General features: G+C 43.8%; 1 protein-coding gene across 1 annotated transcript in view; it reads right to left on the reverse strand.

Annotated features, from left to right (window-relative positions):
- Positions 1-19,314: 19,314 nt before the first annotated feature.
- The window catches only part of INO80C (INO80 complex subunit C), a 33,109-nt gene continuing 30,231 nt past the window's right edge, over positions 19,315-22,192 (reverse strand). Inside the window, exon 5 of the mRNA XM_059815560.1 lies at positions 19,315-20,025. Within this exon, the coding sequence (XP_059671543.1) occupies positions 19,894-20,025 (132 nt within the window). The 3' untranslated portion in view covers positions 19,315-19,893. The remainder of the gene's footprint in view (positions 20,026-22,192) is intronic.

A 22,192-nucleotide genomic window follows, 5' to 3' on the forward strand; every position in this document is an offset into this window, starting at 1 on the left:
GTTGCTTTAAACCTGGAGGAAACGAGCACCTGCAGCCTTTTGGGGCTTATTTTGTAACAGCTGCTATTTGCTGGGGCTCTCTGTCTTCCAACTTGCAAGTACTCCTTTCCTTTTTTCCCCATTGCGGTTACTTTGGACTCCTTTCTTCTTCCCTTTTCATGCCCTCTGTGATTTAAAAGAATTGGTCATGAGAAAAGTTGGGTGGAGGACTCTGGCAACTTTCTTCCCAGCACCCCTTTGTGTGGCAGTGTGCTGGGAAACCTTTGTGAAGCCCCTTGGCCCTGTCAGAAGGTAAAGATTTGTAAAGCACTAAGCCCCACCATGCTCCTCTGCTTCATCTTCCTCTACCCTGTGCATGTCATGGGGTCATTGGTATGAAGGTGGGCCCACAAGCAAAACCTCCTTTCCTTTCACCCTCTTTGCTGGTAGCCCCACATGCAGACAGCTGCAGGCACAGCTGTGCCAGTGCCACTGCAGGGGAAATCTCTGCACTGGCAGAAGATGGTTCAGCAGTGGCTTTCCTTGCCAAGCCCCTCAGCGTGCTAGTCACTGGTGGAAGCTGGGTTTTGATTTGCTTTTCCTCTCTTTCTGCCAACTCAACATATGAGATGATGGTGGTACTTTTTGTGATATTTTAGTAGTTAACAAACATTATGTGCATGCTGTGAGAGAAACCCTACACTGAAATGAAATAGTGTGTAATGTATGTCTTCCTTTACAGCACCTTTTAAATGATTTTTCTTTTTTTAAGAAGCCTGTGGAACTGGAGCATAACAGAGGAAGATGGGACAAGCTGAGAAGAAACAACAGAGAGGAAAATTTTCACGTTTGTGGCTATCAGAGCAAAAGGCAAAAAGGTAGGATTGCATCTATGTGGTTGTTAATCTTTCACTCACTCGCACTGACTGTAAGGTAGCTGTTGGTTCAGTTTGTGCCATTGCCCATATATTGTCATTGGACCCTCACTTTCTAAAGGTGGAAGGAGACATTAGAAAACTCCAGAAGACCAGGGAGATGGGAGCCAGATTAAGGCAGGCTTTAGCAGGCTTGCACTCCAGATGCCTTGGCTCTAGGGGAGTGAGAGAGGGGTTGTATGGCTCTGCAAGTGAGTTGGCCCTCACAACCCCTTTTCCCCACCCCAAAGTGTCACTGCCTCTTTGAGACCAGCCCAATTGCACCACCACCTCACATACAAATACATGAAAAAGAGCGAAACCTGGGTTTATTTGCTGAAGCGGCTACCTGCTTAGTGTTTAAAACGTGGTTTCATTTCCATAGTATCATATGGCAGCATCATAACCTTTAACAGTCCATGAATCAAAAATTGTCAGCTTTTCCCCTTCTGCCATGAGCCTTGTGATTCTTGTGCTTTAGTTTCTTGTGGTTAGCCGAAGCTTGCTTGCAAATTTTTCCGGTTTAGAAATGTCCATCATTTCCTGTGCCCTTTAACAACAGAGGAATGCCAGCCAAGACAGGCAGCCTTTCCACGCAGCTCCTCACTCCTCTGCACTGAGGGTGCTCTTCATAAACAGGGTCACTACCTCTCCCTGTCTTGAAGCAGACTGCAGGGAGACTCTGCTTTATGCCTTTCTCCTGGAGGGAGTGGGGGACTGGGAGGCTAGAGGGGGAAACTAGCCTGAAAATGTCAAAAAACAAACCAAACCCAACCCCCAAACAACTGAAAAGAACCTCACAGCTTCTCCAGTTGTTGAAAAAAAGTCTTATATACTTATGTGGAAATTTTCCTATTATTGTTATTATTTCAGCTTGTAGTTGGCCATGGGAATGTTTCCAAAGAAACCAGTACTCTGGGAAACCTTTTGTTTTCCAGAAAGGCTGTTATTCAAAAGCAATTAACATAAAAACATTAAAATTGTCTAACTTCGTAGACAGAAGACTGGAGGAAGGAAATGTGAGAGCGTGTGTGTGCACGCTGGAGGGAACACGGCAGTCTGGGGTAATATAAGAGGCAGAAGAGGGAGACCAAGGGGCTCAGGTCAGTGCGTGGATGGGCACAATTCCCGGGGAGGGTTGGGATGGGAAGACAACACACACGGGGGATGCTGGAACAGGGAGGACAGCTGGGGGCTGCTGTCACCTTGGAGGGTAGGACAAGCTGAGGAGAGGTGCAGGGCCTGGGGCAGCGGGAGTCCCAGGAGTGAGGGTGGAGATGCCCAAGTGTCTCTCCGTTCTTCAGGTCAGGTATGAAATTTGTATTATGTGTTTTGGCAGCTCTGAGTGCCTGTTGTGATGAGGTGCAGCTGTGGTTTCAAGACCAGGCTTGTGCTCTGGCAGCCCAAGGCAATGTTCCCAAATCGTCTTTCTTCCTACGATCAATGCTAGGCGAGGGCACCAGCAGCTACCGTGTTGGTGGTTTTATTTTACATAGGTACAATGCAAGTTTTCTCCATTTCTCCAGTGGGTTTTGAACCAGCTGGCTGATTGCAGTCTCACTTGAGAGGGCAGGGGGTCACTAGATATTAAGGTACTGTCTAGTTGTGTGGAAATGGAGGTTGACCAGAGGGATTTTCCAGCTGCCCCACAGCAGATCTTTCTGCCTTTCCCAAAAAAGCACAACTGTTTTAAAGTCTGAACTGCACCATATGCAGCCTGAAGTAAGGCGCTTTCTTTTGCAAGGCAGGTACAACAGCTATAAATTTACAGATTATCTCTTTAAGCCTTTCAACCTTTCTATCCTTTTTTCCTCCCCCAATTTTCCCTCATCACTTACCCTGCTCATGTCCACATGCTTCCCTCTCAGCCAGTCAGAAATGTGGAAGAGAGCTCAGTCCTCCTCGGGGGCACCTGGGGGACTTGGGAGGCAGCCAGAGGTAATGTTGCAGGCAGGAGACCTGTGGAATGGAGAAGTGGCAGTAAATGAAGGCTGAGATCACCAGGGATGGGACAGATGAACTGGAGTCGCTGGGGTGGAATGGAGGGATGTGGAAGTTGATTAAATATCCCAAACCAGCCAGGATTCCCGAGTTCAGTGGCCCTTGGAAGAAGCTACCTGTGTCCCAGAAGCACATTTGAAACAGAAATCCACAAAGACCTTTGCTTAAATAAAAGTCCGAAATGGGAAAGCTTGCTCTAAACTGGACAGTGGTCTCAGACTCTGAAAACCCCAAGGAAATAGGGCAAGAAGCACTGCATAAAAAGGCGAAAGGCGTGTGAACGGCAGGGCTGGAGGAGCTGGTATGCCTCCCAACAGGCGGAGGCATGGGGAGCATGGCGTGCCAGTGGCATGGGAGGAAGCGTCCAGGACTGTTCTGCAGAAGGAGGCTTTGCAGATTTTTGGGGCAGTGTTCCTGTGCTGGTGTTTTCCAGCAAGCCTTCCCTTGCACTCAAAGTGCAGCCTAAACTTTTAATAGATATCAGTGGCCGGTACCGCAGGGTCCCCCCACTTGCATCCTTCTGTCTTGTTTCAAGATCAAGTTTTAATTGAAACAAGATGTGCCAGACAGGATGAGCTTCTATAAATAGGCTCTAAAATGTCATCTTAAGAGGAATGTATGTGACCCAGTTCAAATACCGATATGAAGAAAAAAAATTGTTAAACACATAGCCCCATTAGACACAGGAAGGTCTCCTTGTAAATTGTTTTACTCTTTGGCAGATACTTATTTAGGCTGGTTCCAGCAAATGATAACATATTTTCTGCTTTGGTGCCCAGTAAATGTTTGCTAATGGTTTCCATTCATATTACACTTTGTATTGTCATTGAATTTGTTGCATAGATAATGTGCACTCTTAGTAGTTTCTTCTTCTTTCACGATTTTCAAAGAGTTTAATTTATGTAATCTATTACCTGGTATGCTGAAGAGATTTTGTTTGGGTTTTTAACCAAATCCTCATTTAAAATGTGTAATTTTTCATGATACACTATTCTAGGATGACCACATGATTTATCTGAGAAACCATTTAGAACATTGTAGAGGTGATGATGGAGGGTTTGAAACCCACGTAGGGTGTTTAAACTTCCAGTTGCATTTATGCAACAGTATTTAAGTCACCTGAGCCCCCCCAGAAGATTACCTGTATAAGTAGCAGAAGCAGCTAGGATTCTCCACTATGAGGGTGGTGAGGCACTGGAATAGGTTGCCCAGAGAAGTTGTGGATGGTCCTTCCCTGGAAGTGTTCAAGCCAGGTTGGATGGGGCTTTGAGCAATCTGGTCTAGTGGAAGGTGTCCCTGCTCATGGCAGGGAGGTTGGAACTAGATGATCTTTAAGGTCCCTTCCAACCCAAACCATTCTATGATTCTATGATTCAGTTTTTGTTATTCAATCTCTTTTCAACATATGAAGTGCTCTCAAACAGCTGGTTACGTAAGTTGAGGTTTGGCGAGGTTATATGTTTCAGTACTTGACTCTGCACTACATATTTTCTCATTTAGTTTGGGGGGTTTTGCCTCACTTTCTGAGGGGTTGCATGTATCATCCTTATTGCAGAACTTCTGCAGCAGCATGTGTATTTTGAGGAACATGAATATTAGAAGTGTAAATAAGTTTTCATTATGAAAAATATAAAGCTAAGAGTGGCTAAAATAAAAGCCTAATGTACTTTTTTTAAGTATGCTTATGCAAGTTTAAATAAGTGAAACATAGACTTTTAATCATTATCTGTACTCACTGAGCTTGACACAGTATTACTATAGATAGTCAGCACTCACAGCCAACTACCATTTAAAGACCAGTTACAACTGTGTTTCTAGGGGTTATATTAAAATGAACCGCTCCTTATCTGTTCCATGATGTTAAAGAAAACTTTACCCCATACAGCAGTGCTAGCTGTTTATGTACATGCTGCAAAACTTTTCAAATATTTTGAAACCTGTGTTATATCTGTGTGAAAGCCATTTATATTACATCAAGGTCAAGAAACAACACATTCACTAGTCATAAATGCAGAGTGCAGGCCTTAACATTCAAAATATAGGTGCTTTCTTTTTCTTCTTTTTTTTTTTTTTGACTGGTGGATTTAGACATAACACTTACACTAATGGAAGTTGTGAGTTTAAATATCCTAGGCGGTCTCTAGCATGAGAAGTCACAGAGCTTATATTACAAAATGAGATATAAAGTTGCCTCAAGCCACAGTCAGCAAGCAGTTTGTTTTGATAAGGTTTTTGGGACAGGCTGACAGTTTAGTTCATTGTGACATTGCTATTGCTTGAATTTGGGCATTAATCTTGCTATCTAGTGGGTACATCTTAAAATGTGTTTTAAAACTTGTTAGACTGAGTACCAGGGTATAGGAAAGCAGGATAAGGGATTGTGCTTGCAGAGGAGCAAAAGAGAGGTCCTCTGCCTAAAAGCACGTGCTATGTCTCCTCTCCCTCGAGCATTAAACGCACATTCGTCAGTACCAAAACCCTGAGGACAGAAACCTCAGGAGAAAACGGCGTGCCAGGCCAGGCCCCCTGTTTGCCTTTCTCACCAGTTTGAAGACTTCTCTCTGGGCGCAACATCAAAGGGCCTCAATTGCTTCCATCTCATCGTGGTTCTTTGTGGTGGCAAAAAGTTGAGTGATAGAGAAGGACTTGTAGCTAGGTGAGGCCTGAAGTTCCCAGGAACCAAGAAGATCCACAGGCTCCTGGACCTTCTTGTGCCTTTTACGCCCCTGGAGTGCCAGCCACACTTAGCCAGCCACACCACGATATAAAGCAGACATGACCCATTCATCAAAATAGTAAATATGTGAAATAATATGAGGTACGTGCCATATGAAAGTAAGCATCTTTGTGAACATTTTAGTTGGCATATAGATTTGAAAGCAGTAAACTGAGCCAAACTGAGACCCATCCACACCTTTTGCAATAAAAAACTCAAGGCATACATGCACAAGGCAGGACTTGGAGTAGATGTGCTGAGTAAAACACCATCTAGACAGGTCTATCTGCAAGTGGAGAGACAACGCGGGTATTTTTAAGTCTGAACTGCACATGGACAGCCGTATATGAGGCACTTTCTTTTGCAAGAGGAGAGAATATTTGCTGAATTTTCTAAATTTGCCTCTCTCCCTATATCCCCTTTCAATGCCTTTTTGATTTTTTCCAGATACTCCTGGCCTTTGTAGGAATCTGGTTAGGGAATAGAAACCATATTGTTTAACATGGGTGACCAGTCACACAGCATATTTGAATCCTGAACAAAAATGCTTGGAGATATTGGTACCGTTCAGCAACCCATACGCAAAAATTGCTTTCATTGAAACTTTTCACTACATGGTTATAAGAAAAGACTGTAAAAATGTTATCCATTTGTGGTCAGAATAAGCATCAAGTACAGTAAATTACTCTTACTGAATACTTCTGTAACTGTAGTTGGCAGTGAATTTGCTTTAACTTCAGAAGAGCACTGCAAATGAAATCTTTAGCAGAGATGCAAACTAACTGTGCAACACTGGGCTTTCTGTTCCTCACGCCATAGTCTTGTTCACAATCCCAGATTCACTATGCCTACCAAGAAATATATTCTATTGAGGCAGCAGAAAATTTAAGCAGCTTGTAACTGCAGAAGCCAGCATAGCAGCTGAGCTATTTGGGATGAGAGCACCATGAGACAACCGCAGTTCCAGCAGGATTTGGCTTGGGGATCGTGCGGGAAGCCTTTCCACTGCCAGACCAGTGATGAAAAAGAGAGAGGGAGTGAGGGTGACATGAACTCCAAGTTGCGAATCACCACTGGTGTTGGCCCAGGAGTCTGCAGACGGAAAGGGGAGGGAAGCAACCACTGAAGCTGAGCGCTGTGGACTCGCCTCCCCTGCTCCCCGCTACGACGAACTGCGCCTTTTTGTTCCTCTCTGAGATATGCCTCCTCATACAGCATTCGCCAGCATTAACTGAAGTATCTCCCTCCTGTGTCCTAATCAAATGGTGCTGACACTGCAGAGTCAGTGTTAAAAGTGACTTCCAACATGCTGGCCAAGGCAGCCGGTGGGTTGTTTGCCTCAGGCCTGGTGGGCAGAGGTCTCTATCTAGTTTTGTTCAGGATAAAATGATTAACGGCAATGAAGTACGTGCAGACTGTCCAGAAAAAGAAGGAGCCCCTGTCATTGAGAGAGAGCTTGACTCTTGGCTTTTCTTTTTTCCCCTCAAATACATTTACAATGTTGACTCTTTCTCCCTCTGGAGCAAAATACCACCAGCTAAAGGATGGCAGTGAACACATCAAAATGTGTGTTACACCAAAAATCAACAAGAGATGAAAAAACAGCTGAGGAAGAGAAGTTTAAAATCAAAACTGCACGCATCCCGAGATGTCCCGCGTTCTAGCCAGCTACTTCGGAAGTGATTTCCTACTGCAAAGGACAGGTACCCGTCCAGCTCTGCACCAGAGCCAAACGTCCTGCAACTGGAGTCAGCCGGGAGTGGGATTTTGACCCGCTCTGCAGTGGAAACGCATGTCAGCCACAAAGTGACTCCCAAGTCTGGGTTGTAATTTTCCCCAAATGTGGTACAGAAGTGACATTTTGCTTCTCCCTGTTGTTGGGGCCTGGGCTGATTTATCAAGAAACGCCAGGGAGCTACACAGTACTCATGGCGTGAACTTTAACATAATGTAATTCCAGTGAGGGGCCTGCTTTTGACCCTGTTTCCTGGTCCCTAGGGAAACAACCAGGGCAAGTAGGACCCTTTGCAGCAGGCTTGACCCCGTGTCGCAATAGATGGAGCCACCTGTGTCTGTGTCACTATGCCCGCGTCCAATTCAAACAGCTCGCTTCCTGGAGTCCCCGGCCGGAGGGGAATGTCGCGGTGCGTCATCGCTTGGAGCGGAAAGCGGATAGTGCTGTGGGGAGCACATGCTGTGATCGGCTCGGATGTAGGCATTGCTCCTGTGAGCTCATGGCAGCAGATGGCTCGTTCCTGTACTTGATGGCAGGAGAGAGGCAGGGAAGCGGGGGGGGGAGCATTTTTTTTCCCCGGAAACATATCTGTCTGGCAGATATCAAGCCCAGCATCTGTGTGTCCTGTGAAGTTCAGATAGACGTATTACACCGCTGATTCAGCCTCTGAGCTCCCCAGCTGCTTGGCTGGGGGTGGGTTTGGCGGATAGTCCTGTGTAAGCCTATGGCAAAAGTTAAAATGTTTTCTCAGCTCTTCTCCCTTCCCCATCCCCTGCCGAGGCACCAAACCTCTGTTTCCTTTCTCAGAAACTAACTAAAGCTTTGCTCCACTAAAGCTTGGCCACCACAGAAAAAAAGGTATAAAAATATAATCATTAATATAATAAAATGGATTTTCTCTATAGAACTATGTTACAGATTGAATGACAGTCATGTTTCTTTCCTTTTTCTGTATTTCTCCTTTTTAGCAGTGCACACATTTCCTCTGTGGTGGGGTTCCCATCACTGCAGTTTTAGGCAACCTCCATCACGCAGCACTGTGCTGGAGCTGGGCTGGGACAGCTGGCAGCGGATGAGTAGTCTGGGACGGGAGCTGGCCTTTGTGTTTCCCCTGTGCGGAGAGGGAGGGAAGGAGGACAGCATGCCTCCCTACTTATCTAAATCAGCATATAGGTGGTGGTAGATAATGATAAGGCACGCTGAAGGAGTGTGTAAGTCTTTTCATCCAAGATCACCACTATAGCATATGCAAAACAGTGGCTTTAATGAGCTACGCTGGCTCTGGGTGGAAGGGAGAGGGTTTTGCAGTACTTCCGCCTTCCCCTGTTCACCCAGCCTGGCTCCCCGCAGGATAACTTGTTTTCGAGGTGTATGAACGGAGATGCCACTGCCTTCCTCCAAAGCTCAGTAGCTGGCTGATTGCTTTTTTAGCGTGAGTGTTCAGAAAAACATTCTTAAACCATGGTGTCTCCAGAGGTTTGTGGCAAGAAAATAATGTTAATTCGCCCAGTCTAGAAGCAGAAAGATGAAAAAAGAGTAAAATACACTGTGTTCTTTGTTCCAAATACCTGGAACTAGTGTCCTTATTGGAAACAAGTGCCATAAATGGCTTTAATGGGGTTTTTTTCCTCTTATTTATGGAGCAATGCAGTATTGCTGCCACAGCGCTGGTGCACTGTACAGCACAATCCACCTATTTTCACTTTTTAATGAGTAGTGACTCTAATTACTGTAGATACTGCATTAGGTGTGCACCCATGCTTTATTGCATTTTCCAAAGGGGAGCGTGTCATAGCAGCTTCTAGAAAAGTTCAGGAGAGCTGCCTGTGTCACGGAAAAATAAGACTTGATTAACAGAGGATGTATGAAGCCAAAGTAAATACTAGAAATGTGTAAAGCAGTTAAGGTGGTGTAGATTAGTATGTATGAAGGGATGTGTAAATCTGAGCACTTGACATGATTGATTTTACATTCAAAGGGAAGTCATTGTGTTACTACATTTTTGTTGGAGGTCCCTGCTGATGGCGTTGGAGCTATTTCAATGTCCCACTCAACTCAAAATCTCAAATATCGTGAAGTTTTAGACCTGCATTCAGATCTTTCCTGACTTGCAAATATGGAATGACGAGTAACGAGAGAGGAAAAGTGAAACTTTAAAAAGCGCGCCCATCAGCAAAAAGCGCTGGTATGCACACATGGCACCTCTTGGTTGAACCGCATACCCAGTGTTTAAAAAAATCCCTCCCCATGAAAGGTAGAGGTGATGGTAGCTGGATAACAGGACTGGCTAAAAGGCAAGAGGAGCCCTGTGCAAGCCATTGAGTCTTGCCTCAGAGCTGCTCTTACCCCTTTTTGTGTTGTTTTTTGTGGGCTGACACACACAGCTGCAATAAACACACTGCTGACAAAGAAGCAGGTGAAAAGCTGCAGTTATTTAAATCAGTCACTGAGACACATCCAGTTAACTCAGTTATGCAGAAAGCATGAATTATCATGTTCTTACCCTGTCATTTAAAGACAAATGTTTTACAGCACAAACCCCAACATTATGTGTACCTATAAAAAAAAAAAAGGTGGTTGTTTTTTGGGGTTTTTTCAGAGCAATCATAAGACTTTTAGGCTTGCTAAGAGGTGGGTCCAACTTGTGGTTAAATCCTGCAGACGATAGTCTTGCTGATCTCAGGATTTTCCAAAGATTAAAACGCAGATGTCTGGATTTCTCAAAACCCCACGAAACTTCAAAAACATTAGACCCATTTCACTCTTCCACAGATATCCGAGATGGCCATAAACTGCTTGAGCATCCTGGCAAGATTTCCTGTAATAGACAATATCTGTTGAATAGCTTTTAGTGGCTTATTAGCAATTTTAGGTTTTATATTTTAGCAAACAAAATCGAAGTTTATCCCTTAGCTTATGCTTAACTACGATAAATTATTTATAAGGTGCACCCCCATGTGTGTGCAGGTACAATATTTTTTCCAGTTGTGCTATTTTTATAACAGAGTACCATTCAAAATGCATACATGTGGGGGTTGTGCTGTATAGAGATATATATAAAGTCTGAGCCAAGAAAAATAAAGGAATCTCCCAGTAAACCCTGGCACTCCTGTGGGGGTGATCACTGTGCCATCCCCAGCGCTGCTTAGGGGTCTTGCTTCCTACAGAAGCCTGAGGCCAAAGCGTGGAGGTCGGTACCTGCCTGCTGCACAGCCCTGGATGTGGGCTTGTCTAGATGAGAATTTGGGTTAGCTGAGTCAAATGGAAGTCATTACCCAGAGATAAGCCTGAAGTGCTCATGGACTCGAAGTTCCTGGCAAAATCTCTTCAATGCATATATTTACATTAAGGTTTGTAGATAAAGTTACAGTGTGGCAAATATCCCTAATCTAGACAAGTTGGCAGGAAAGAGACAGCATTAAGAACAGAAGAAGTGCCCGTGTGCCTGCTTCAGTGAAATCTGGGAGGTCTCAGTGTGTGCGTGTGTCTTTTTCATTTACTTAAGTTGTTTTAAGTTTCTCAAGTGGTAACTGTGAGCCGTGGGTAGCCATACAGTTCGAGAAACAGAAATACGCTTGCTGATGGAAAACGCGTTGTATATTAGGATAGCTGGCTGGCTCCATGGCAAGCCATTTTTGATTTTCTGGTGAACTCGTTCCATTTTAAGCTTTGCTTCAATAGCCCTTTTGACAGAAGGACTGCTGTAGAGGATGCTTCTGGTTTTGGCCCACTCTGGGGTTTCGATTATCCTTTGCAGAAGGCTGCCTTTTTGGCAACAAGGGCCATTAGCTTTCCTCTTGCGGTTTCAGCTTTTCTTCTCACTTTTCCACTTGGGATTTTTCTTCTTCCAGTGCTTCTTTTCTGTTTTCAGTAAGCAGTTTCTGCAGATCTGCAGGGGAATTCTACTGATTGTATATAAACACCTTCCTTTGATTAACTTGGTCATTTATTTTTCAGTCCTCATTTTTGAGATAAATATCATAGGGCTGTGGTGGTTTGAGGGATTTTGGTTGGTTGGTTGTTGGGTTTTTTGGAGCAGGGAGGGGAAGTGGGAGGTGGAGGGAATCACATCTCCCAGGGAAGGTGCTGTTACTAATTATGCCTTGGAGATTATTTCTTAGTGGCTCAGATATAATTAGTACTTGATCAAACTTGTGTGTGCTATTTAGGACAAAATAAAGCCTCTCCTTCTGTATGACCCAAAAAACCAGCTGTTACTTCAAACATTCATTTTTAGAGGGTCAGGAAACTGCATCTGTAACTCTTACACACCCTGCAGCTCCTGAACCTCTTCCCACAGAGGCCACCCCTGCAGCCCCCCTCCTACCAAAACCTTGCCACCTACACCCAGTACAGAGGTGCAAAGGAGGACTTTCAGGACACCTGTTACTGCTGGATTCTGGTTATGTCTTCTGAGAACTGCTTAGAAAGGTATGTTGTAGGACAGGATTTTTAACCTTGTCCAGTGTCTTGGCCTGAGGTTGTGACATAAGTTTGGAAAAGCTGGAGGTAGAGAGTAGTGTTCAATAGGTCATGAAGGTAACAGAGATGTGGCCTGAAAGGCAGAGAAGTTCTGTGAGAATGACAAGAGGGCCCCTCTCTGCCCTTGTTTTTTTTTTTTTCTCCGTGGATGCTCATGCTTTCACCACTTCAGATCCACTACTGGTAGCAATACCAGGTACCTTCTGGTGACAAGAAGCGCATGCTATGTGAGCTGGTCAGATGATAGGGATGTTGAGTCAAAATCCACTGAGTTGGTAAGACTCAATCCCAAGTCTTCAGAGAAGAGCAGAACTCCAAAAGGGATCCGGGCTGAGTTTAGACAGTCTATGCCTTGCAGTCCTCTGTATCCTCACACAGCTGCTGACTGGATGCTGGATGGTTACCCAGCCATCTGAAGCTCTGCCTTTGAGCGTGCCCAGAGACGTGTCAGCCTCAACAGAGCCGAGCAGCTCGGTGCCAGCCTCCTGTCCACATTCTGTCCTGCAGTAGCAGATGCAGCGCCCTTCCAGATTGCACTCTGCGAAAAGGCTATTGTAGGCTATTGCCTTCATTTGAAATACAGCCAGTACAGGGATGCTGCTGCAGTTCCTGCTCTCCTTACCCAACCGCCCAGGGGTGAGGATGCTTCCTCCCCACTCTTCGATATGGGCTCAGTCTCCTCTTTCATCTAACAGATTCAAAGCACCTCTCCCATTCTCTGGAGACTGTCCAAAGTACCAGGGCTATATAACTGTTTTGCAGCGGGTGCAATCCCATGATTTGTAGAGTTGGAGGGATTAATTGAGAGACTGTTACGTGTGGTGAGCAGAGCGTGTGTGTGAAAGGTGGAAGAGCAGGGTTCCGCTGCTTGTTCCAAAAATCAGCCATGTGATCTATGAGTATTTTTTATGAAAGATATAAACAGACCTCGGGGTGAGAGTTGCTGCGCAAAGGCTCCGGAGAGGTCTGCCTGCCCCAGTGGCGCTGTATACAGGAAATGTACAGGAAGAATGGCTTTTGCATCTTCTGTCCCAGTGCGATCCTTCAGAAGGACTTCTCAAGGTCCATGGAGAATTTGGCTTCCAATTCATTATTAGGATAGTTATAAGAATGTGGAGACAGCTGCTGAAATAAACCATTTGCAGATGGGGTTTCACAGTGGGGTTCGACATGCCATTTCCCAAGGGTTCAGGAAGCATGGGGCCAAACCAGGGTACTGGCGTGGTACATCTTGTGCTTCGCTAAAATGGTGGTAATAATTCTCAGTTTACAAAGCTTGTGGGAGGGGCTCACATAACACTAGAAAGGAGTTGCTGGTGTTTATTTCTTAGCTCTCTGATTTTGTACAGCCTGGTACACGAGGTGAAGCATGACAAACAAACAAATTCTGGGTTGTTAGAGGCCAAAAATATTTGGTTGTTTGTGCTTTGCCATCAGCTTCAGTAACAAAAGCCCGCTTAATATGAGAACAAGGCTTGTGCCTATTAGCTGCTGTCACTTGTGCACATGAGACTGATGGCAACCATTGACTCCACATCACCAGCTATGACATACCTTCCAGAAAGGCACAATTTGAAGTAGTGTGTTATACTCTATTTATGTTCTTTATTCCAAATAGAAACCACCATAATGCCGTATGTGTTATTTTAGAGGATTAAGAGTCACCCACAGAGTGTTTTGTAAATGATTTCTCTTCAGCATAGACTTATATTGTCAGGGCAATTGCTTCTGCAGTCGCAGTTCCAGTTCTCTCACCTTGCTCTAAGTCCAGCTCTTGCTGAAATTCCTGCGATTTCCTCTTTTATTAAGGTTATTATCAGACCCCACCCTGCATCTGTTGTCCCCCATGCAAGAACTGCTCTTCAGGCACACTCCTAGAGGCTGCTGGCTTTTTCAGGTTATTTGAAAGAGGGTGCTGCATTTTGGTCTTGAGCTGGAAGGCAGACTCCTACTGTGAGATCACCTGCACATATTCACCCCCACCATGTTTGCTTAGCCACCGGGTGAAGGATGCAGCTGTAGTCACAGGACAGGGGAGACGGACGCAGTACAGCCAGCCCCCCACTGCCTCGGTAAGCAGCCATGGCCTTAAGGGTTCACGCAATTAACTGCTCTAATTGTTTGGGTGGAGTTCAGACCACAGGAGCACTCCTCCGTGTGGGTGGGGTCGCTCCTTCACTCCCTTCTGTGAGCATGCAGCGGTTACCTAAGCTAGAAGATGAGAGAGCATTTGGGCCAACAGACAATTATATTAAAAGATCCTTAATTCTGTCCCCTCTATGTCATCTTGATGCATTAGTCATGAAACTAATGACCTGACATACAGTGTGCAGGCAATGTATGTGTGTGTTTACGGTGCCCTTTTAGAGGCATCTCCTCCTCCTGGGAGAAGAGAATCAAGAGAAGCTGTCTTGTAAAACTGCTGTCCCTCAGGATATAAATGGGCTCATAGACAAAATTCAGACATTTGCCATTATCCTTGCTTACCCAGTGCCCAACGCCTCCCAAGTACTGACCCAGCAGACCAGGCCTGCACCTCTGCTCATAAGGGTTTACTGCTGTAGATTTCTCAGATCTGTACGGAGGCACTGAATGTGCACAGATACCAGTTTATTGTGATAGGTTGAGGCAGGAAACACTTTCTTCCCATGAATGGGTAGGCAGCTGTCTTCAGAAATTCCAAAACCTGATGCCAAGAACTTGCTTGTGTGTGATCTGTGCTGAAACAGAAGTACCCACACGAGGGACACCTATTCTCCTTTTACACAAACTATGCTTTGGATTCAAGACTCTCAGGGAAAAGGGACACCGTTCACATGTGCTGTGCATGGTTAGCGGCTTGTAAATGATTTCTTCACTTGAGTAATTTTTGCATCCCAGACTTCTGATTGTCTGTGAACCAGATGCAATTTTCTGGGGTGCTGTGCTGGGTGTACCGGAGCCAAGTAACAGGGCCACAGCAGTCAGCATGCAAGCAACTGACAGGAGCTCTTGCCCAGAGGAGAACATGCTGGCAAACAGTAACCACAGCCAGCCCCAAAACCAACTTATTGTATAGTCCACTAGGACTACGATTTTTATGTAGAGATTATTGATTTTAGGCTATGGTGTCAGAGAAAGCGGTGTTCTGTACTTAACACATGTGATCTCATAGGTCGTAAACCGTGTGGAATTACACAAGCACTACTTACCAGTAGTTTAAACAGTGTTTGTTAGTTGTTGTTATTATCTCTCCCAAGAGATTACTGCTATTGCTGTCTGTAGGTTGTGATTTACAGTAGTGTAATCATCTGAAAAGACTGGATTTGTTAAAGCTTCTCAGATAATACACAACCAAGTCAAGCAATATTTATAGATACCAAATGGACTTAAACAAAATGCTTTTCTTACCTGAAGATGTATTATTTTATTGTGTCCCACTCATCCACTCTCCAACAGGCAGAGAAAAGTGGTTTTTAAATGGGGGACACATACTAAAATGAGTAAAATACGAAGGGATTTCTGTGAATTCCAATATTAGTGGTATCATCATCTTAGTGTGACTGAAGTGTTCAGTAACAATACAGATACCGTTTGACTCTTCCTGTTTAAAAGAGCACTAAGTCAGGGTTTTTCTCCCAGAACCTAACATCAAGTCTGTGAAAGTCTTTTTCCCTGAAGTGATTCAGAAAGAAAAACTATGTGCTATTTTGTCTCAAGAATGTAAACCACATATATTGTTAGAGATTGTAGGAGGCCTTAAAATCCATTGGTAAGTTTTCTAGCAATAAATTATTGTATTATTAAAAATTACTTAGCCCTTCAGGAAAAAGATTGTGATCATGCAGGGAGTTCGAGCTTTTTTCTTAAGAGTGGACTTACAAAACCTTTTTAACCTTATACTAGTTAATTTTTACTTTGATACTCTTCACCAGTAAAAAGCCCTCCCTTTGCTTACCAGTAAGAAGCCCTCCCTTTTGCTTTGGTGGCGTTTGACACTTACAGGCCTCTGTCAAAGGATATCAAGGCACATGTGCCTGCTACTCCTGTCCTCCATGGAAGCCCATATTTAGCAACTCTATAGGGATCCAGAATGCTATGATGGGGGAAAGCCGGGAAATACAGGACAGCAAAATGCAGGGCCTCTGAAATGAGCTGGCCCAGGGCCTCTCTGAATTCAGTTTTGCTGCTTTCCAGGACATGGGGCCAAGGTCATTCCTAGTGCAGATGCAGCAGCGGGCAGGGCTGGGGCAGGAAGCTTCCATGGGTACAGACCTGCTGTACAAACCAGCGGTGAATAATCCAGGCAAGAGCCCTGGAGCTCCAGCATCCTGCTCTCCCATCCTCTAGAGAGGACGGGAAGGTGGAGGCAGCAGCTACGGCTGTTGAGAGCTTCGCTCCTCTCATCGCCCGCAGCACGCCTCTTCCCTCGGGACCAGCTGGCCCTGCGGTCCAACAGCCCCAGGCGACCCAACAGCCCCAGGCGACCCAACAGCCCCAGGCGACCCAGCCCCTGCCCCAGCTGCAGCACAGCATCCTTGCAGCACCAGGCCTTTGGCCACACGAGGCAGCTCAGCCACGGCAGTTTTGCTGCCCTGGGCCCAACTGCTGCAGAGGCAGTTGCCTCCTTTGCCCAGGCCTAGAGAGCAAGTAGATCCTCCCAGAGCATGGGGTAAATAAAAGCTACTGCAGTCTTAAAAAGACCCAGAAAACCCCACAGTAAACTGGAGGCGACCCCCCCGACCTCCGGTGTTCGCTGGACCAGCCACGTTTGGGGCAGGCAGCTGCACAGGAAAACAGGAGCTTGGCCTCTGGTGAACATCCTCATTCTTTCTGAGGGAGAGGACAGATGAAGCAAGGAAAATATGCTTTCCACCCACTAAAAAGACTAAGGGTAAAGCTTTGCCAGTTGGACGGTACCTTGCGAGTTGCTGGACAAGCTCACTTCCCGTTAATGTCAGTGGGATTTCTGTGGGAGCTTAGCAGGTGGCGTGCTGCAAGCCGTTACAGGGGTAACAGAGGGGGATGATAGGGGAACATATTAATGGAAATGCATGTGAGGCTGAAGCCATCCGTGGTCTGTATTCAGTAAAGCATTCAGGTGATACCTCACAGATAGCAACGGTTGTACTTGAACAAATTAGTCCTTACCCTGGCTGCTGGCTTTCTGCTTTACAGATGTGGCAGTACTATTAGTCAAAATACATTCTCCCCACGTCTGAAATGGTATTCGTCACTGCTTCTCTTTTGAAATGCCTTTGTCCTCTTTGCAGTTTAAATTCAAGTTAGTGTGTTTATCTAGATAACGTCCCATAAGTACTATTAAATATATATGTACTCCTCAATTTTCACTTCTTCTAAAGTGAGAATGAAACATACTTTAAAACTACTCCGTGGCACAGACTAGCTCTTCACATATTTTCTCTTATATGCAGCCAGGTAAGTATTGCTCAGTTCTCTCACAGAAGGCATTGATGAGAGCAGCAGGTCCACATGCTGTTCCCAAAAAAGAACCTAGTCGGATTGAACAACATTGTCCATGTCACTAGATCTTTTCTGTCTTCAGCTTCCTGCTAAAACAAATTAATTTCCATTGTTCCACATAGTAAACTGTTGTTGATCAATGTAAAGCTGAATGGTGCTGGTGGCTGACTCATCACTCTTGGCTTGACTACTACACAGCCTAATGAGTAAAAGTGAGGTACTACCAACTAAGAAAAAAGGGCCAGTAGCTAACAAAGGAAGAAATAAGGAAAGAAAAGGGAATCTAGCAGCTATCGTATGGACAGAAAACATTAAGTCACTAATGTTTTTGCCAAGTCTAAGCTGTATTTACTTTTCTGATGCCGATTCATTCAGTAGGACACTTCTTAGGTTTTGAAAATGGAATGCATAAACACTGCGTGGTAGAAAGTACCTGAGAAGCAACATCTTAATATACAGCACAGAGCGTGTGGAGCATTTCTGACGGTGAGGGAGCCTGTGTTCCTAAACAGTTCCTAAACACTCCCAAAGAATGTTAAAAATATTTATAAGCGAGAACAAGCTGGTGAAATATGATTTTCTGAGCTGCTGTCTGCTTATTTAAAGCATAAATGATCCTACAGCAGTTCTATGTGTTTTCATATCAATGTTAAGCTTATCTTATAAACACATCTTTAGTACGTAAACTAAGTTAAAAACATCCATTCTAAAACTCGGATACAAAGAGAATGTGGCTTGGATGCTTACTGGCATGAAGAGAGATATCCTGTTTTATTCTTTTTTGTTCTGTGGTACAGTTGTAGCATTATCTGGTATCCAGGGCTTTGAAGGATCTATTGTAAGCATGTCAAAGACTTTTTAGATTACTTTGGTTTTGTAAATATTAGATGACAAAAACTGAGGAATGAGTCCCACAGACTTTCATTAAACAATGTGTCCCATTATTGTTTTTCCTGTTTTGGAGTTGAAATTAAACTAGCATTAGTAACACTTTGCATATTTATTCTTTCAATGAGAAAAAAATCTGTTCTAATAATTATCATGTCTAGAAATGTGCATACAAGATGCAGCTTAGACATTAACTGGTCACCACTGCCTGCTGCTTGTGCACTCAGAGAGAAGAGGTGGCTTGCACAAGATCCCAATGTCCATGATGGAGCTCGGGTGAGACAGGACTGCTGTCCTGTGATCAGTGTCTCACCTCTTTAGTGCCCTGGGCAATCCAGGATTAACATGCTATGGGACAAGTCTTCCACTTGGCAGTTCTGCACACAGGAAGAGAGCATTCCCACAGCAAGTGGTAACTCGCCTAGCTGCCTTTCTGGCTAACACCCACTGGCTCAGAGAGCTAAGGGAGGTAAGTGCCACAGCTACAGGGCAGTTGGTGGAGTATGGGCATGAAAGCGATGTTGTTGGAGGCTAGGAATGGCTGAGCCGGAACTTGGAGTCCAAATTAAAACTTGACAAGAGTCTGAGGCTGGAACAAAGATGCAGAAGTGAGAGGACAACACATCAGCAGCTTGTCATAAGAAAGAGGACAAAAAGAAAGAATGGGCAGAAAACCCTCTGCCCTCTTGCCCCTAGACTTAGTTTCAGGAAATCATGGTCATTCTAATGTTGGCATGTACTTGTCAGCACCCCCCAGCAAAAGTCCAAACTCTCCTCAGTCTCCTTCCTCTAAAGGGTAACAACGTTCAGTTGCTATAGGTTATTCATCTGGCACCTCATGGTGCAAAGGTCAGTGTCCTGATGTAGAAGGTCTTGCCTTGCTGAAGACCATCTGGGTGTTAGAACGCCACTGGATGGTGGAATTCCTGCTTTTTTTAGCATAATTTTTAAAAAATCTGGGAAATCAGTACTTTTTTGTACTAATTAGTACTAATATTGTACTAACTGGGAAAGGTAGAAGAATAGTCAGGTTGTGAAATGAAGCACTCAAAAACTACAAAGTATCATGATTAAGAGTTACCTGGTGATTTGATTTGATCCTGTTATGCATACTCATTAGGATATTTTAAAAACAAGTTTGAGTCCAACTTTATTTATGCTGACAGTTCTTCAATGCAAGTATTTGTGTGAAGCTGTTCATTTCCACAATGCTCAGTACCATAAACAGTCACCACAATAGCAGCATTTACTAAGTATTTTAGCTTCATTTTACAGATGAGACAAACTTCTTCATAGCCAAGTGGCAAGTGCATCTGGCAAGGCAGGTTTAGAAGCTGGGATACCTTGGTATCTTTTCCTTAATTCAGACGACTCTTTCTTCTGAGCCAAAGCAGTACATAAAATATACAGGGTGGAGAAGAAATTCTGTCTCTACAGAAATTAATATAACTCAGACATTATGGTGCAGATACGTATCCTTAAGGTCTAAGTTATTCTGTTCACCAAACCAAATTGCTTACAAATTGGCAAACTAACAAATCTCAGCATTTATCAAAATTAAATCCATATGTTCTTCAAATCCATGTATCATCAACTACTTCCAGATGTAAATAACCAAGGGTAGTTTTAAAGAACCTCAGTCCCGCAGTCAGTTTCCATCGTGATTCTCAAAATTAGCACTGTTCACAAGTGATATACAACAATATTTGGTCTCTTCAGGAAACAATACTTGTTGCTTTCCTTAGAGCCAGGTATCCTGTAACCACGTCTGAAGGTAGCATCCGAATATAGGCAAATTCTTCAATAGTACTAAATCTCAGCTTGCTCTGGGGATCTGTGTAATTTGCCTGAAAAAGAAACAATGGCAGAGACACTATTCAAAGAACATCTCGAAACAGAATGCTAAAAAAAAGCGTCTAATTACAGGACGACAAAATAGTGAATTTCTTTTCCCAGTTAACAGCACTGCTGTTCTACCATGTGACCAGAAGTTTGCACTTTTTTCTTTCTCCTTGTGTCAGAACTTATGAGAAGTTAACAGACCCCTATAAAATCATATTAGAAATGCATTAAACATAACAGAGGGCTGAAATAGTTTCATACAAAACACAGTGCAAAAGAATATATCCTCAACTTGCTAAACTCACCCTAGCAACTCTGTGCCTTGTGCAGTCTCTCACAAGGCAGCTTTCCAAAGAGTCTGGCTGCTGCCAATAAATTACCCACAAAGAGGCTGAATTATGGGTGCTCTGATAGCTTTGGACTGATTTTCTCTTCTTGCATACAACTTAGCTTTTAATTTACTTTAAAGTGGTTGTTAAAGCAAGGGTGTCTCAGCTTATGGTGCTGTGACTGAACCGATAAGAAATTTGAACTCAGTGTTGTGCTTTGCTACAGACGTCTGCTTTCAGCATAGCAGCCTGGCCAGCTAACCCTGGGCTACACTTGTATCCTCTGGTATATTTGGACCCTGAGTGCCTGGGAGAGGTGCCAGTTTCCTTCATCCTCTCCCCTTCCCTGTTGCTACAGAAACCTTGAGCTCAGATGAGCTCAGGGGCAGTGCAGGAGGCTGGGCTGAAAGAAGGCAGGCTTCAGAGTATTGCCTCTCCACCTTCAGCCTCCAGGACAATCACTGCCCATTCAGTGTTGTATTACCAACTGCCTGCCAAGGCTCTGAAAATGTCTTCTCTACCATTCTTTAACAGGAGATGGTGGCAGGCTGCAAGGCACAGGCAGTTGAGATCCCTTAAGACATTGCTACTAAAAAAGAAAAGGCCAGAAAGAGCTGGAGCATTCCTCCCATCCATACTGTTGAAGTGCAGAGCCCTCTACCATTTTTGTGTTGGAAAGGATCTGTTGACTATGGTAACAATCCAGTTAATTGTCTGGCCTGATAAGACTTAGCAGAAAATTAAGTGTTATTTGTAGCTTGTTTCTTTGGAAAGAAATGCTACAAGGTTAATTAAATGTAGTCAGCTAACAGTGAAACCATCAATTCATTTTCAAACAAATGGCAAAGTTAGGACATTAGGACTAAATTATCCCAGGTGGTAACATCATGGTTACAGCAGGTAAAAACTTATTTTTATTTAACATTTTAAATTTGGCCTCAGGTACCTGAGAAAAAGCTAACCAAATAGACTGCTTTTCAAATGCACATGATTCTGTAATAAATTAGCCAAGCAATATCTGCAGTTCGTGTTGCGCACCAATCTAGGTTAAAAATACTATGGCAGTTCTTCACCATTCTGATACTTCGTATTGGGCTGTACTGTTTGCACACACTGATGTATGGTAACTAGTCATTTATGACATGACTTCAGTCTGAAAACAAACTTTACCACTACATCAGCAATAATTAAAAGAGATTAGAAAAGTGAAGCAAGGTAATTTTGCAAAGAAAAAACTCGGACATGTTTAGAAACTAAGTCAAAGGCCACAGATACATGTTCTTCAAATACAATGAATTAGTTATCTCAATCTGTTTCTGCAGTAACAAGGCTGATCCATTTTCAGAAAAGGAAGAGAAATAGAAACTTCTGAAGGTTTGGGGTTCTTTTAATCTGCTTTACAATAAATTACTTCGTTTTGCATGTTAAAATATCTAAATACTCATCTTGCAAGCTTGGAAATAGAGTTTTATTTTGCGGTGTCAATATAGTAGATAATAGCTTTTGAATTCTAGGTTGCCTTACAAATATAAATTGGCTGCTCTACTTAGACCATTGGTAAATTTAATTCCGTTTGTGTTACACACAGAAAGAGAAGAGAATCAGTAGAATTTAATTGTGGCATTTAATATAACTGCAGGTATACTGATGAGATTGTTTTAATACACTTCTCTTTTTTTATACCTGCTAGACCATTTAATTCTTCCCTAAATGGGTAATGCTAAGGAATTTATTTTACTTTTTTTTTTTCCCATGGGGAATCCAGCATTCCCATAGAAAATATGTTTTACACAAATGCTTTCAGATTTTTTTTTATTTTACATAAATGCTTTCAGATTTTACA

The sequence above is a fragment of the Gavia stellata genome, chromosome 3 (genome assembly GCF_030936135.1).
Source record: "Gavia stellata isolate bGavSte3 chromosome 3, bGavSte3.hap2, whole genome shotgun sequence".
Taxonomy (NCBI): domain Eukaryota; kingdom Metazoa; phylum Chordata; class Aves; order Gaviiformes; family Gaviidae; genus Gavia; species Gavia stellata.